Source organism: Zalophus californianus, chromosome 4 (genome assembly GCF_009762305.2).
Source record: "Zalophus californianus isolate mZalCal1 chromosome 4, mZalCal1.pri.v2, whole genome shotgun sequence".
NCBI lineage: Eukaryota > Metazoa > Chordata > Mammalia > Carnivora > Otariidae > Zalophus > Zalophus californianus.
The window spans coordinates 38,170,158-38,186,985 of record NC_045598.1 but is presented as its reverse complement, the minus strand read 5'-3'; the positions used below and the strand labels follow the sequence as shown (position 1 = coordinate 38,186,985).

The window sequence follows — 16,828 nt, the reverse complement described above, 5'->3', positions numbered from 1 at the left end:
AAAACACCTTCAAGGAGGATCATGTTTGTTACTCCTCTGTGCTCCCCAAGTGCCTAGACTGTACTGAGCATGCATACGTGTCTTCCTTCCTTTCTTCCTCCCTTCCTGCCTCCCTTCTTCCTTCCTTCCTTCCTTCCTTCCTTCCTTCCTTCCTTCCTTCCTTCCTTCCTTCCTTCCTTCCTCCACTTAGGAAAACCAGCACTTTAAGCCAGTCCCCTGGGGCGAGGGAGGTGCTCCTGCTTAGTGAGTAGGGCATTACCCTGCCTTTGAGGAGCTCACCTCTAGAGGAAAGTGCTCAGTTCAGTCTTAGAAGTCATTCTTGATTGGTTAAAGTTCTTAAAAATTTAAAGCTCTATAACGTTCAAAAGAATTCTTAGAATCTCATTTACAAGTTAATTTGGGGATTGTCTCTCAGGTCCTCTGTCAACCTGAATAAAATGATCTTGATCCTTTAGACTTTTTCCTGGCTTGTTGCACTATCAGAGAAATGGTGCCAACACTCAGGGAGACCAGCAATGGCTCAGGCCCCTCTTCCCGACACAGATGAGGAAGTCGAGGCCCAGGGAGCACACAGCACTGGCCACGGCCAGGACTAGAGCCCAAGCCCCACAATCCCCAGCCTGCTTTTCTCCACATGAGTTAGCAGAGTTCCTCCAAATGGACAGGAGGCAGGAAACTGAAACCAGGCGGGAGGCTGCAGGGAGCTCTCAGGGCCCCCAGTGCAACTGTTCATGGGGCTTCATTGCTCAAAACTTTGGAGGCCTCTTTAGAAAAGAGCTGGAGAGCTCCTTCCTCAAAGTGCACAGCCTTGAGGACTTGAGGTAAATGCACCCACCCTTAAATTAAGAAAAACCAAACAAACTCCCTCTCCATGCCCACACCTCTGTCTCAGCCAACTATGAATATCACTTAGCTCTCAGTTGTCAGCAACTCTTGAAAAATGAATTCCCAGGAGGACGCAAGGCTCTGATTTAGGACTTGAATATGTCCCCTTTGTTTGTATTATTTTCCACCCAAGCATCAAATAATATAAGTGAAAGAGTAGTTCTGGTTTTAAAGGAAAATTACATGTTTGGGCTCAAAATTAATCTTTGTTTTCTCTCATCTTTGTGGATAATTATAATCTGTCAGTTTCCACTCAGGTGCTGGTGGGAGCCTGTTGGGGGCCAGGCTGCCCTTCAGAGAGGGTCCCTGGGGAGGGCCAGGAGGACCAGCAATGTGGGCCCAAGAGCATAGGTTCAGGGATGTGGAGTTGATGACCAAAGCCGAGACCCCACACTTACCTGGTTCACAGTGACGCCACAGGGCTAAAGTTCAAAAGATCCCATCAAGGTAGATGAAAATTAGGAAAAATGAACAGGCCAGGTGAGCCTTTATGGGAAGATAGAGCATGAGCATGGAAGGTGGGCTGGTCTCTGAGTGTGAAGTGGGCTCGGGCTCAGCGACAGGCTGGGAGGGCGGGCTCCACGGTAGGGTTGTGATGTGTGTGTTGGAGGATGGGAATGATCATCTCCTCAACACACTGGAGCCCACCATGTGCCAGGCCATGCACTGGGTGCTGGGGGACATAGAGAGCCCCTGCCCATCAGGAGCCCAGGACACAGAGGAGAAAGGCATGTACACATGCAAAGATGATAAACAATACCAAACAACGTATGAACGTGCTCAGCTACATATCAGATTATACTCTCTCTCAAAAACCTTCCATGGCTCCCCATTACCTTCAGGGTAATGTTCCAGTTCCTTTTCCTGGTATTCAAAGCTCTGACCTACATCTTGAACTTCATTTCCCAGCATACCTCTTCCCCTGTGAGCACCCTCTCCACCCCATCTGCTTTCTACCACTTTACACCTTATGCTTCAGACTAAACAAGTCAACTATTTTCATGCCTCTATGTCTTTGTTCATCTTTTTTTTCTCTCCCTGGAATGTTCTCCTATTTTGTCTCTAGGTGGTGAATTCCTACATACTTTTCAAAGCTGGGTCTAAACATCTCACACCTCTCTGCTTCACTATCTCTGTTCTCCACCTGAGATAGAGCTACTTCCTCTCTGCCCGATTCCTAACTGCATTTTGCACACACCTGTAGCATTGTATGTCCCATAGAGTGTTGTCATGGCATCTTTGCACATCTGGCTTCTCCACTAGACAGGGTTCCTCCTTAAGGAGCTATCTTGGGTCACTCCTGGATCTTTAGTGCACAATGCACAGCCTAGCAGGGAGTATATCCTAAAAAAGTCCTGAATGTATGAATTATGGAATGGTAGAAATGAAGAAGCCCCTAAGAATTCTTGACTTCAACCCTTTCATGTTTTAGAAAAGAAAAGTGAGACCCAACCAGAAATTCCCCTCCCACACCACCTGGCCAGCATTTGGCAGCCAGCAGGGGTATCCCAAGAAGGCTTCAGGGAGGAAGTGGCATTTGAACTTGGTTTTAAAGGACAGGCAGAACTTAGATGGATGAAACAGAAAAAGGAGAGAAGGTATCCCATGTTGGGGGTAGGGTGGAAGGCAGGAGGCAGGGCCTGAAAAGACAGTCCGAGGCAATGACAAGACTAGAGCAATGGAGACAGTAAGGACAAGACCAAAAGTTCATTTCTATTCCTCAGTCGCTCCTCAAGCACCTACGTCAGGCCTGAGCTTTGCTTGGGAATTACAGAGAAAAATCAGATGTGTTACACTCACATTCTCGTGAGAAAAACAGACAAAGAGCTACCTAGAAAATGGTTTACTGAGGGCAAGGTACAAAGTACTGTGGAGATCCTGAGAAGGGAGAAGCTTATTTTCTGGGAAGTCTGCTTCCCACGTGAGCCTGGAGAGGTGGGGGAAGGCATGGGAAGAGGAACACAGACCCCAGATGTACGGGATATTTGCCTTCCAGTGCCTTCTCTCTCTTTGCCCCCATCTTGGTTACAGAGGCTCTTTGCCAATCAGTCTACACATTCACACGTGCCCCTGGCCACTGCACACCTTCTGCCATGGCCCCATCTACCTAGGACTGTCCCCACCCGTGCTTGTACCTGAACTTGCCCCTCTAGGGGAAGTACGCCTTCCTTTACTCCCATGAAACCATAGCCATCTGATTTCCCACGCTCCCTTTGGGTGTTAAGAACCCACCCCTTGACATATGAATAGCATCCTGTAATTTGCAAAGCTCACCCCCAACCCCCACTTAGCAGAGCTGACGAGGCAGGAAGGACATAGGCTCTTGTGTGCTCTAGGCTGTCTGTGGGTACCGAGGTCTAGATGTATGTCACCCATGCTAGACAGCCTTGCCATGTTAGCCAGGTCCCTCAGCGATGGTGACATGTCGGGCAGTGAGGCCTATTGGTGGGGGAGATAGGTTAGGGCAAGGCGTCCCGTTTATGTGCCGCCACCTGTTACATTTTTACCTTATTCATGACTCATCAACAGTGAAGGAAAATGGGTACTCCAAGGTCAGAGCACAATGGGCTACAAGAAGTTGCTTCTTCAGTCCTAATTCAAAAAGTACAAGAGAGATTCCATATTTATGGTGTTTGCCACTTTCTATAGTGCTTTGTAATTCTTCATTATTTTGTGTAGTCATTTTGTGCAACTGTCTCCTCTACTAAACTGTAAGCAGCCTGAGGACAGCATCAATGTCTGACTCATCTTTGTCATGTCCAGAGACCATGGAACCCTCTAGCACCACGCCTTTGTAAGTTACAGCAGGAAAGGGAAGACATTAAGTGCATTTACTCATGTTATTTCATTTAACCTCACAACACCCCTGTAAGATTGGAATATTTTATCCCCATTTTACAAATAAAGCCCAGAAAAGTTAAATAACTTTCCCAAGATCACACCCCTCAGACATAGCCAAACTGGGAATTCAGGTGAGTTCTTTCTGGCTCTAAAGCCTACTCTTTCCACCGCAAATGAATCTTAGTCAATCACGTGAATGAATGGCACATCAACTTATCAGTCAACAACATAACAAACAAGGCCCTGTATGAGGGAAAATGCAAAAATGGATAAAACTTGGTCCCTGTCCACAAGGAGCTCATAGTCTAGTGTGTGAGCCAAACAGACAGAAGGCAATTACTGAAGAGTAGTGTTAAGGGCATGGCATTGGGTGCTGGGTGCTGGGACTCAGAGATGAGCCAGACATACCTCTGCCTTCCAAGATCACCCAAGCTCGTGGCAGAGACAGACCCACTATGAAATGCCATACTTAGGCTACTCTGAGGAATATAAGGGCGACTCTGGAGCCCAGGATGGTTATGAAGAGGATGAGGTCCCAGGCTCACCCAGGATATAGGTCTTCTATGTGTCCACCCCCATCCCATTGTGAATTGGAGAGGATGGGTGAGAATCAAGATGGACGCGTGGAACATTTGGAGCTGTAGTCTTCTCCAGAACCAGAATGATACAGAGTATCCAGCCATCCATCTAGCAGGCATTCATTGAGCCACGATGCCTGCTTTGAACCAGGCCCCCGGTTGGGTTCCTGGGACACAGAGAAAAGGAAGACAAGACCACTGCTCCTGGGCTGTCGTAGTCCAGGGGGGGAGAGAGACATGCACAGGAATGATTTCAATCCGGTGTGTATATGTGCTGTCTTTCTTCTCTCTTTCTGTTATCTCCCCTTTACAGGAAAGAAAAGCCCCCTCCCTACAAGCACCCACTCCTGCGGGGCCCAGCCAGGAACCACCCCAACGGCAAAGGGGACAAGAAGAGCTCCGTGAACCACAAAGACCCTTCAAACTCTTTTTAAGGACATGGAGTCCAGGAGGTCTTGTGGAGGCAGGAGCATGCGTTTTCTGCTGGGGCATGAAATTAATCACCCTTCTCTAGTTTCCAAGTTAAAGGGTGTGGAATAATGAATAAGCTAGCGAAGGGGAAGGAAAAATGAGAAACCTCACTGTCAATTTTCCCTTTTACCAATGGAAAATCAATTGTGGGACTTCAGCTTAAGGCTCAGGAACAAAATAGGAGGCTCAAACCAAGTGAGTACAGATGCTATTTTCCCCAGCACAGAGATCCTCACAGCAAGAGGAAAAGCTACACGTCCCTTTTGAGAGGTTTGACACATCTCAGGTCAGTGCTTCCGAAGCCCCGTTACCTTTTAAAGTTGTATACCTACCACAGGTGGTTACCTTCTAGACCAGGTGAAGCCCCGTTACCTTTTAACGTTGTATACCTACCACAGGTGGTTACCGTCTAGACCAGGTGATGGTTGTTCACGGTTTTAGAAAGGCCCCGTCCATACCTCCTGATCCAAAACACCATCAGTGACTCCTACAACCCAAAGACAAATATGCCGTTGGGAACTGTAGGACAGAGTTGTTGAAATCACAGGGGTCCGAGGCATTTTGTCGTGGTGTCTCTGAGCTGCGTGCATTCCCCAGTGACCTGGGTGCTTGAACTGAAACCGTATTGGTCACTCATTCCAAGAGGTCCGTCATGGTTCAGATCTCCAGATCCTGGTGCCAGGGACCAAACCTGGCCCCTGAAGAGGTGGGTATGGATACTCTGCAATAGGGGAAGGATGACTGCCAGGTGAGGGAGATGCAGAAGACAGGAGAATGCCTCCCCCCACCCCAGGCAGGGGGCTGATAAAATAAAACAGCCGCAGTGGGGCTAAATATTGTGCATTTTTCTAAAGAGTAAAGTGCCTTTGTATGATGAATGGGTCCAGAGGAGTCTGCTCCCTTCCTTTCCGTGAAGCGGGCAGGCTGAGTCACCATGACAGCCTGCTAATTAAAATGACCTCCCGGAAATGAGGATTCGGAGATCGGGAGAGGAAGGAAGGCTCAGGGGAGATAGGGGCCTTTAGCAGAAAGCTCCAGTTAAGCATTCTTTTGCGTTGGGATGGGGGATTTTTGAAGTTTGTTGCAAAAACTGAGAGCAAAGCTTGTTCTCCCTTTGCTTATTGGTTTTCAGAAATGATAACAAAGAACCATATGTTAGTTGGCTACAAATGTTGTGTTGTATATATAGCTTCTCCTCTGGGTTCTTTTCGCCCAGAGGAACACAAATAAAGTGGTTTATGCATCTCTTCTGTTCCTCTGAACGTTCTTGGCACCCGTCCCTTTAGGTCTTCCACTTCCACAGGAACCAACCAGCCAACCCAAATTTGGTTTGACTCGCACTTCACTGTCAGGGACTCTGCCATCAGGGATAAGGAAGAACAGTCAAGACTTGACTTGCCCGCAGTTCCTGTGTCAGAGTCCTGGGGAGCTGAGCTGAGTGCAACGTGAGCCAAGAGCATGGCAGGTCTTTCAGAAATGATAGCATCTCTTGAGACAGCGTGAACAGAGGTGGACTGCATAAATCAGGCACGGTGGCAGTCCAGGTCTATTTTCCCTGATCAGACCATTCCCATAATGTTGGGCCCCACTTTGTAAAAACTGCATTGATTGATTGGATCACAGTCTCACAAGCCCCAGGTATGCGAGCGGTTTGAAACCAAGAACTTGGAGCCAGGTACCTCTGGCTTCTAACTCTGCATTCGGACCCTGGTTCTGTCTTTTAAGATCTGTGTGATCTTGGGCAAGTTATTTAACCTGTCTGAATCTCAGTTCCCTCCCCTGTAAGGTGGTGATAGTGATACCTGCCTCATTACAGTTGTTATGTAGGTCTGGGAAATGTCAGCAAGGGTGCTCAGGAAGAGTGAGCTGTGTTATTTGGGATGTGACCAACATGGTGAAGTGTCTGCAAATCATTTCCCATTGGAAATGGGTGAGGAGATGAGCTGTTTATGAAAAATAAGAGGGAGTGGGGGTAGGAAAGTGAGATCACAATCTCTAAAAAAGTGGGAAGAACATCTTGGACATTCTTTTTGTCCAGAAGAAGAAACCCTGTTCTGTGTTGCCAAAGGTAAGAACCAAAGCCAATGGTGTAGTTTCAATAAGATGGATTTCAGCTCAAAAAATGAGGAAAACTTTCTGGTGAATAGAGTTGCCAGCCATCGGATGGGCTTCCTGGGGAGAGAGTGAGCTCCCCATCACCAGATGTATGCAAATATTCAGAATGAACATCTGTCATGGGGGAAATGGAAGGGGTTCCTTCTCTAGGGGGATGCTGGATGCTCTGTGGCATCACCTACTGGTCTGTAACTCTGGAGAGGAATGGCATGAGGCAGGTGGTTACATTCCTGATGTCAAAGAATGGAATTTACAGTATAAAAAGTATCATTGAATGCTAAACAAATGACATTAAATGTCTCTGAATTACAGCATACGGACCCTGCTAACATTTAGAATTCCTTAAGAAGGAAAAATGCATGGCTATAAGGCAGACTGTAGGATGTGTTGGCAATAGGACCACCTGCTTCTTTCAATTGGCGGAGCAGAGAGGAAAGGGCTACCCAAGAGACCAGGGGTTGCCAGTGGACCTCCCTGGGACCTTGGCCTGCTCAGCAACTCCCTAGCTTTCTTGGACCAGGTTCTACCTGTGGTCTCCAGTTAGAGAGGAAGGTTTTCGGCAAGGAGATGGAAGACAGCAGCAATCTGGCAGTGAACCAGACGGAAGCTACTAGCCCACCCAGCCCCAGGAGGGGGCGCTCCAGCCTCTTTTCTTCCCTGCCCACCTTCATGTCTGCATAGAGCCCCAAGTGGGTAGACTGGGCTACCAACCCAGTGTTCTGAGGAAAGTGAGATAACTCTGCCAAAAGGAAGAGTGGAGAGGGGAGAGACATGTTGGGCTTCTACCTGGCTCTCACACGTACCTCTGTAAACAGTGCCACTTTTCTCTCCACTAGTCCAGAAGCTCAGAGACAAGACTAAGGGTCTCTGTACCCTCAAAAGCTACGGTAGGCAAGCCAGAGGTCACCCAGATTCTTTGTGCAGAAGCCATAGCAGAGGGGTGCCTGGGTGGCTCAGTCGGTTGAGCATCTGACTCTTGATTTTGGCTCAGGTCATGATCTCAGGATTGTGAGATGGAGCCCCACATCGGGTTCTGCGCTGGGCGTGGAGCCTGCTTAAGTTTCTCTCTCTCCTTCTCCATCTGCAACCCTCCCCACCCCAACAACACACACACACCCAAAAATAGAAGCCCACAGCAGAGGCTGAGTCACCTGCCTCTGATGACAGTGCCTGCAGCAGCAGGGGACCTTTAGCTGGGAGCTTTCCCCGTGGTTCAATGACATACCTAAGACCTACCTAAGAGGATCCTGGCTTATTTTCCTAAGTAGTAAGAGCAGCGCCAACCATGAAGTCTGGAGTGATTAACATTTGTCGGGCCTCAATTCATTCATCTGCCAAGTACTCACTGGGCATTTGCTGTGTGCCAGGCATTATGCTAGATGCCTTTGCATCCACTGTCTTATTTGATATCCCCAATAGTCCCTTGAGGTATCATTTTCTATTTTGCTAAATAGAGGCTCCTAAAAGTAAAATCCTTTGTTTGCATTCATCTGGCTAGTGGGAATCTGGATTCAAACCCAGCTCCCTTTCCACTCCTCTACGCTGGGCACTCTCCATTGGTCTCTAGGGAAAATCAGGTCAAAACAGGAGAACAGGTGTAGGCAGAATAGCATGTGACCAGTGGGATCAATTAGAGGTGATGGGGAATGGGGAGAGAGGCAGGGGACATGGAAGTTCCCAGGGTGGGTGTGTGAGTAAGGATTTCAGGACTTTTTAGCACCTGTAGCTGAAACCCTGTCTTCTTCCCATCTCTCGCTCCCATAAACCTGTATGAGCTCTTGCTGGGCACTCCAACAGGGTGGGGTTTGGGCAAGTGGTCCATTTATCACTTGACACGCAGAGGCTTCTATATCTCCCAGGGCTCCTGGAAGCTCAGCAAGGTAGTCATTGCAAGACCCATCCTGGCACCCTCTGGGTTACTGACCCCATGCAGATAATCTAGCTCAGGTGCTGTTCGCACTCCCTCCTTCTGGAGTGTGTGAGCTGAGCCTATAGTGTCTCCCTATTGTTCAGAATTCTTCCTCTGAGTCTTGTCTCCTGAGCATTTGGAGGGTGCCAAGAGTAGAGATCCTTTCCCTCACAGCTCAGCTCAGCCAGAGGGGCACCAGGGCAGAAAGAATAGGGGAGACATTATAACGTAATAGGAACAGCCTGGGTTTAAAAATTCAGACAAACTGAAATGTGGATCCCAACTCTTCTATCAACTCGCTGTATGGCTTTGGGCAAAAAAATTTAACCTCTTTAAGCCTTGGGATTCTCATCTGTAAAATGGGAATGAAAACCTACCTTCTGTAGTTATTGTGAGGATTAATAGTATATATATAATATATACTAATAGTATAATAGTATATATATAATATATACTATATAATAGTATATATATAATAATATATATACTATATAATAATAGTATATATAATATATAATAATAATAATTAATAAAATCTACATACAACAGAGTGCCTGTAGTTAATACTGTATTGTGCACCCAGACGTTTGTTAAGATGGTAGATCTCATGTTAAGTTCTTATAGCAACAACAACAAAAACAAAAAACAGCAACAACAAAGAGACACAAGGAAGCGTTTGGAGGTGATGGAGATGTCTATTACCTTGATTGAGGATTGTTTCGCAGGTGCTTGCACATGTACAAACTCATCAAATCGTATATGTTAAATATGTGCAGTTTTGTGTATCAATTACACCTCAGTGAAAGTGTCTAAAAAATATAATAATACCTATAAAATAAGTGGCAGAGGGTAGAACTCTTTCCGCAAGTCACACTCACCCCTGTTCACTTCTCACTTGCTTGCTAGGGTTGAAATCCCTTTTCTTGGAGCCAAAACTCTGTTTATGCTCAGATGAAGTACAGACAGGAGTACAAAGTCTTCCTGAGTAGAGGACAGGGGTGAGAGAAGTGTCCAGAAAAGCGTCAGTCACACGGAGGGATCAATGTCAGGCCAGGGACTCAGGTCTTATTCATCACTGCGGCTTCAGCATGAACACAGATCGTGCAGCAGAGCCCGTGGTCGCTGTGTGGAATGAACAGGTGTTAGGAGTGGGGTAGTGGCAGAGACCTGAGTCGGTGACGGAGAGGAAAGAGGCTTTGTAAGTTGGGGTTCTGCACAGGGGAGAAGATAGTGTTGGACACAACGGTCACCAAGACTGAACTGAGGCAGAATTGACAAGACTAAAAAGAGAAGGCGGGGCAGGGGAAGGGGAATTAGGTTCTGTGAGATGTCTTGTTTTATGAAAATAACAAGAGAATTTTAGCAGGATTTCTAAGAGGCTCTTTCCGTGTCGTCTGTGATTGGCATGCGCTTTCTCAGGGATGGTCTCCGAAGGTGGCACACGGATGTGCTGTGCTGGCTGCAACCGGACCTCCCAAGCTCTGTCCCCTGTCAGCTCTCCCCACTCTCGCCAGACTCTGGGCTCACCTGCCCGTCTTGCAGATCCCTGAGATCAGTGCGATCAAGTCCCTTGCCTGTGGTGCACAGCTGGGAAATAACTGGAACAGGACCTAGGCACAAACCCACCTCTGCCATACCCCGCTGCCTTTTGGTTCAACCCCAAACCTCGGGGCTAAGCCTGACCAGTTCAGAAAGTCATCCTTGCGACTCCTCTTATGGCTCTTTGATGCTCACAATTTGCTTGTCCCCGAAGACCTGGGATCTATTTTTGGCTGGCCTTATGTCAATCTTAAATCCAAATCTGCTGCTCTCCCTGGCATCAGCCGTCTGGGTTAATGTCTTCTTTTTCCACCTGGTCACCCGGGCTGCAAGCCTTGTCACAGTGTTAACTCCCTTCTTTTTCTCGCCCTGCGCGGCCAGCCAGTCCCCCAGGCCCACTGCTTCTGCCACTGCAATGTGTCTGCCGGCAAGCAGTGTCATGGAGTGACTTCGGAGTCCCTAGACTGGAGATTCAATCTCCTTTCCACCACTGGCTATTCTGGTCTTGTGAATCATTTAACGCAGTTCATTTTCCACATAGTTAAAATGGAGAAATAATACTTCTGGCAGGATTGTTGTGCATCTCCCTCCTCTCCCCTTTCCAGGCTCTCCCTCCCATCCACTCCCACCCTCATCCAGTCCTACCAGGATTGCTGTAACAGCCCCTCCCTCCCCTCCCTGCCAATTCCCTAGCTCTCTCCCCAGGGGTGATTACAAGATCTCTTTAAACCATGACCCCACCTTTACGGCACCCCACCTGTCTACATCAGGAGCCTGGATGTCAGCCCACTTTTGTGTCTTTCATACCTCCCTTCTGATCAGTTGCCACATCCTGATGGTTCTGCCTGCTCAGTGTCTCTCAGATCCATCCACCATCTCTACTCTAAGAAGAAAATTCTTCTTATCCTTCAGGCCTTAGCTGGGATATCCCAGCTCCCTGGCATCCTCCCCAGTCTCATGAGCTGTAACTGACTGCTTCCTCTTCTTGTGTCCCCCAGCACGCATTTAAAATTCATCAGTTACTTTCACTCCTGTGACGGTTATCTCCCCCAACTCGTTTCATTTCTCTGAGAGCAGGGATTGGGTTTTACTCATCTCTGTACCCCCCCCCCCCCCGCCATGACACCTACGGCAGTTCTAAACACATCAGAGGGATGGGAAGTGTCGCAGAATGCCAGAAAGAATGAATCTCAAATCCAGAACACCATCCTGAGCTTATCCTAGTAGCTGATTACAGATGCATCTTCGCGAAGCCCTGAACTCCCAGAGACGCTCCACTGCTCCGGCGGCGTGGTAAGCCGGTCTCCAAGGCCCCACTATGTGGAGAGAGGGAGGAGATAGATTTACTTAATCTCTAGTCCTCTCTTGAAGGCCAAATTCGTTTTCGAAGCTCAAGGCAATTAGGCCTATTTTTTTTAAGATTTTATTTATTTATTTATTTGACAGAGATAGAGAGAGACAGAGAGAGAACACAAGCAAGGGGAGTGGCAGAGGGAGAGGGAGAAGCAGACTCCCCGTGGAGCAGGGAGCCCGATGGGGGGCTCGATCCCGGAACCCCGGGATCATGGCCTCAGCCCAAGGCAGACGCTTAACGACTGAGCCATCCAGGCGCCCAGGCCATTTTTCCTGTAACAGTAAGAACAACTGTTGCTACCCCCGCTGCAGCTCCGACCATGGCCGCGAACCTACTAGGACCCCAGCACCACCACCAGCGCTGCTGGGGCCACGGTCAATCTCCTCCTCCGAGTGCCACCGCCGCCGCCCCGCCCTCACCGGGGGCCTCCTGAGGCCCGGGCCCCGCACCCCTGCTTCGGCTGCCCTGTGGAGTTATCCCCTAAGAAGGAGACAGCAGCTGAGGAGGGAATGGATCGTGGCTGAAGCCGCAGAGCTCAGAAGCCCCGGACTCCAGGGCTGGCCTTCCTTCAGGTTCCCTCTATCTTTTTGTGGCCGTCCTCAGACTGACAAGACAATACACATTTTATTACATAAAATGTGGGTTTATAAAAAGCGTCTGGGAGCTCCCTGCTTCACTTCTGGTCCTGCTATGGCCTCCTTTTGCCTCATTCGTCTGAGCCTGGCTCTAGCACTCTCTGCAGTCTGAGGTCCCTGCGCATCCTCCAGGCTGGTGTCTCTTCCTGGGAAACCACCGGGGAGAAGCGTCTTCACAGGAGGAGCTGGGGCTACCCTCAGGCTTGTAACAGCAGGAGGGCAGCCTGGGCTGGGGCAGAGGGGGCCCAGCCCCTCTGTTAACACAGCCCTGACCCTGTTCCTGCATTTAAAAGTAGATGCTGCTCACCGGCTACAAGTTTTCCTACTAAATATCCCAAAGACTTCCCCCACCACCCCAACCCACTTCCCACGCCCAGGATTCAACTTGTAAAGTCAGGAGGATTTAAAGGCCATTGGAAATTGCTCCCAGCTCTGATACTGCCTGGCTGTGCGACATTACATAAATCTCTTGCCCTGTCTTCAGTTATCCCAGAGATTCAACTGGTTTCAGGTTCATGCTCTTCGATGTGGGGACATAATCTGTAACTAACCTACTCTTGAGTATTGTGAGGATCCGGAGAGGATGAATGGGAAAGGTCAGTATTTTGGAAAAATATTTCCCAGTCTTTTTTCCCCTTCATAAATATTACTTACTTGATCCATGCCTTGTCTTTGACCTGGATTGTCCTGTCATTCATTCATCCGACAAACTTTATTAAACATCTTATGTTTGCCAGTCACTTCCCATTCCTCTATGCTGCCCTGATTGCTATCTATCCTTCAAGAACCCTCCTCCAGGAAGTCTTCCCTGATCTTCCAGCCCTCGTAGACAACTCTCCCTCTGAGCTTCTAGAGAACAATTGTCTAAAATCTCATTTGGCACTTAGCAATAGCTTCGTATTTCACTTTTTTGTGTGCATCAGCTCTATCTTCCCAGTTCAGCTTGGCATTGTTCTTGGGGTCTTACTCATTGTTCAGGTCCCAGGGCCCCACATGAGGCCAGGCAGAGAAGAACCCTCCACTGACAGTTTGCAGTATTGTTGCTGCTGCTTCTGAGAAGGAAGATGAGATGCCTGCTCTGAGCAGAACATTTCTATAAGGCTGCGCCCTCCCTCCCTCCCTCCAGAAGTTCGTAAGTAAGGGCCACCCCTGATTCTTCCAAAGTGGAGCAAACCTAGCTTACAGGCCCATAGAGGAAACTGTTGGACTTTAAGGCTAAGAGCGTCCCTGGGAAAGAAAAGGAAAGGAGAGAGATGGGGAGAGACTGGGAGAGGTGAAAGAGGTAAGTTGATTATGTAGGATTTGAAAGTGTGTGTGTGTGTGTGTGTGTGTGTGTGTATACACTAGTATATTTGCGCTGTGTGTGTGCCTTTTATGAGTAGCTTTTTCATGTTTGGGTGTGACAACTCAGGATTTTTCATAGTTGTGAATGTTTGTATGTGTGCTTTACTGAGTATAAGCGACCTATCATTACAGATTCTCAGCACGTTTTTACATCGACTCCTACTCAGAGGTCCTGGGTTAAGTTTCTGTTTGAAATTCTATCTAATCTCTCAACATTTCATTCATATTAATGGATCACCCCCTCTGCCCAGCTTCCCTGGGACTGTGCCCGGCAGGATGTCAAGGATCTCCTTCCCAATCCCAGCGAAGGCTGATGCAGATCCCAGCCAGGCCAGTCCCTGGGGTGGGAAGCTTGCCAAGAGCCCCTTTCCTGACTCCAACAGTGGGTGAGCTCATGTTTAGGTCTCTTTCCTGTATCTCAGCCTTCGTGTTCCTATTTTTCTCTCTTTCTCCTTCTTCAGTCCAGCCTGGATGAAAGGTAAACACAACAAAACAACCCTGGCGTGGTGTGGTGTTATGAAGGGAGAGGCTGGTCCCTTAACACCCCGGCACCTCTCCAGATTGCTCCCAGAGAGCTGGATGCCATGGCTCTGGAACGCTCATTTCTGTTCAGTGTTAGAAGCACTTGCTGAGATCTTGCTCTAAGCCGAGCTGAGTACTGGGTGGTGGCAGAATGGAGGGTGCACCATTGTGAAATAAATACTTCATGGCTCTGGCCCATAGAGCAGCTCCAGGGGGCTGGATGTTTTGACTTTGTGGAGATGCAATACACAGGATGGGGGCTTGCCAACATAAAGCCTTGATCATCACGCATGCCTGCCTTTGTTCTTTAGTAAGTTTAACATTTATTCATTCATTCTTTTGTCCATTCATTCATTCACCCTTAAGCAGGCCGAATGGTTTGTTAGAAAGAGTGTTAACCCAGAAGCTTGGATTCACGCCCGAGTTAGCTGCTATCATCTTTCCCCTCTGAGCCTCAATCTTACCTGCAGGATGAAATTAAAGAATGATTGCTCTTCCTGATTCACAGGATCACTTTCGGGAACTTCAGGGGAAATGGCTGTAGTGGGGAGAAGGCATGAATAGCCTCTGCATGCACCCATTCTACAAACATACCATACAGGAGGGGAAGAGGGCAAGAGACAGAGACCTCAAAATGATCCATCTGATAGAGCCAGAACTGGAAGGAAAAACATCTAATCCCAGTCCACTAGCATTTACACAACTTTAGAAAAGTCACTCTCTCTCTCGAAGCCTCGGTTTGCCCATCTATAAAATGAGCCTGTTGAAGTAGGTGTTCACTGAGGAGTTTTGCCATTTGGGGGTTCTAGGAACTCCCCCCTCCAATCCAATTGTCTACCCTGAAAGATGGTCTCATAGTGACCTTGGAAAGCACGTCAGGTTGCTAGACCCTAATGCCATAGGCAGAATGTCTACATAGTATATTTTCATATTTGGTTCAGTGGCATGGTGGTGATGCCGGCCCTCCAAAGATTCTCTCTGTCCTCAGACGTGATGCCGAACCAGACACCTCTGGAGAGATGAGGCCCACGGGTGACATGGCGAACCTCGTATACAGAAGGTGCAGTGCTGCGGACCTAATTAACATCACCGTGTAATAGAGACACCATGGAGCATGCTTGAGCTGCCAGACAGAAAAAATAAAGCAATGCTTTATCTTAAGTCTTGGTTAACAGTGAGTAACAAATAGACTTGTGCATTATTTACTACACTTCACTGCACAGACCCGCTATGGTTGCCCTAGACCCCATGAGAAGGCACACCCTGATTTCAAGGGTGTGCTTTATAGATTGTTTTGCCAAACAGCTAGAGAATTGGGACCCTGACTGGGTGTTGTCATAGACTTGTGTAGAGAGGGGGGCACAAGAGTGTAGACTGTGGTGTCTGACGGATCCAGTTGAGATCAGCTGTGCCACCATGTGACCCTGAGCCTCCTCTATGAAATTTGATTTCTTCCCTTATAGGATTAATGAATGGCTGGATCACAGGAGGTGTATAAAGAATAAATGGCATGATGTGAACAAAGTCCCTAGCAAATGGAAGTGTCCCTTCGAGGGTAGCTCTTATTATTAGCCACATTCACATTATTCTTAGTGAGTCGAGCAGCCATCCTGGCACACATACTTGGAGGCTACAATCCCTCATCCTAAGTGGATGATGAGGTAACTGGGTCTTTCTTCATCAGCAGAAAGTGGTCATTTGTCCACCTCTAACAGTGTCTTCCTCCCCCCTCATTATAATATCATCATTCATTCATCCATCCATTCATTCATTCATTTATAATGCCTGCCATGGTATCTTCATTTGGGTTCTTCCAAAAGCAGAGACTGGGACAGCAACTGAGAGCAAGTAGCTTATTTGTCAGGCGATACCTGGAAGCAGAAGTAAAGGAAGAGGCGAAAGTGAGACAGAACAGGGAGAAAACCCAGTAAAGCTTGTGTTAATAATCTCATTACCACTGAGAGGAAAAGGGGACTCAGTCCCTCTAGGGACTTTCTCAGAAATGGTATAAAATCACTCCCCAGAGTTGGCTCCCCAAAGGACAGGGAGACAGTTGAGGGTGGCCTTCCTGGGTGTAAATTTCCCTTCTTTCCGGGTTGCTCCTCTGCAAGGCCGATCTGAGGCAACCAAGGTCCCCTTGATCGAAGATGCTGGCCAAGTACATGGAACTGTGCGGTAGGGCGGCACTGAAATCAGGTGGGCTGAGGAGACGTGGGACAAGCAGCACAAGCATCTGCTACACATGGGCACAGGAGAGCCAAGTGAGGCACGAGAGCCTTGTCTTTGCTATCTCCTGGCTAGGAAGTTCGGGAGGGACAGTGTCTGAATTAACTCTGCATTCCAAGAATCTAGCACAGTGCCTGGAAAGAGTTACACACCCAACTCTGGGTATTTGCTGAGTGGAAAGATGGAAGGATAGATGGATGGGTGGATGTGCATATGAATGGTGGATCAATTTTCTCCTTTGTAAGAATAATTTCTGCCTACAAATGTGTGGGGTAAATGGAGGTTGTGGGATGTTGGTGGCAGATGGAGTTTGATATACAAAGGTGCTCAAAATGGGGCAAGGGCAAGTAAGGCAAGGAGTCCTCAGGAGAAATTAATCTGGAGCTGGCTCAAGCAACTGGGGCCAAAC

General features: G+C 48.1%; 1 protein-coding gene across 7 annotated transcripts in view; it reads left to right on the top strand.

Annotated features, from left to right (window-relative positions):
* Positions 1-15,319, top strand: part of LOC113933182 (BEN domain-containing protein 5) — a 1,542,215-nt gene extending 1,526,896 nt beyond the window's left edge. For 6 of the 7 annotated variants that reach the window (XM_035727241.1, XM_027613040.2, XM_027613091.2 and 3 more), the window contains one exon: positions 4,618-6,014. In XM_035727241.1, the coding sequence (XP_035583134.1) occupies positions 4,618-4,738 (121 nt within the window). In that variant the 3' untranslated portion in view covers positions 4,739-6,014. Of the gene's footprint in view, positions 1-4,617; positions 6,015-15,181 lie in introns of those variants that run through there. The other variant, XM_027613047.2, reaches the window with a different exon arrangement.
* Positions 15,320-16,828: the final 1,509 nt, after the last annotated feature.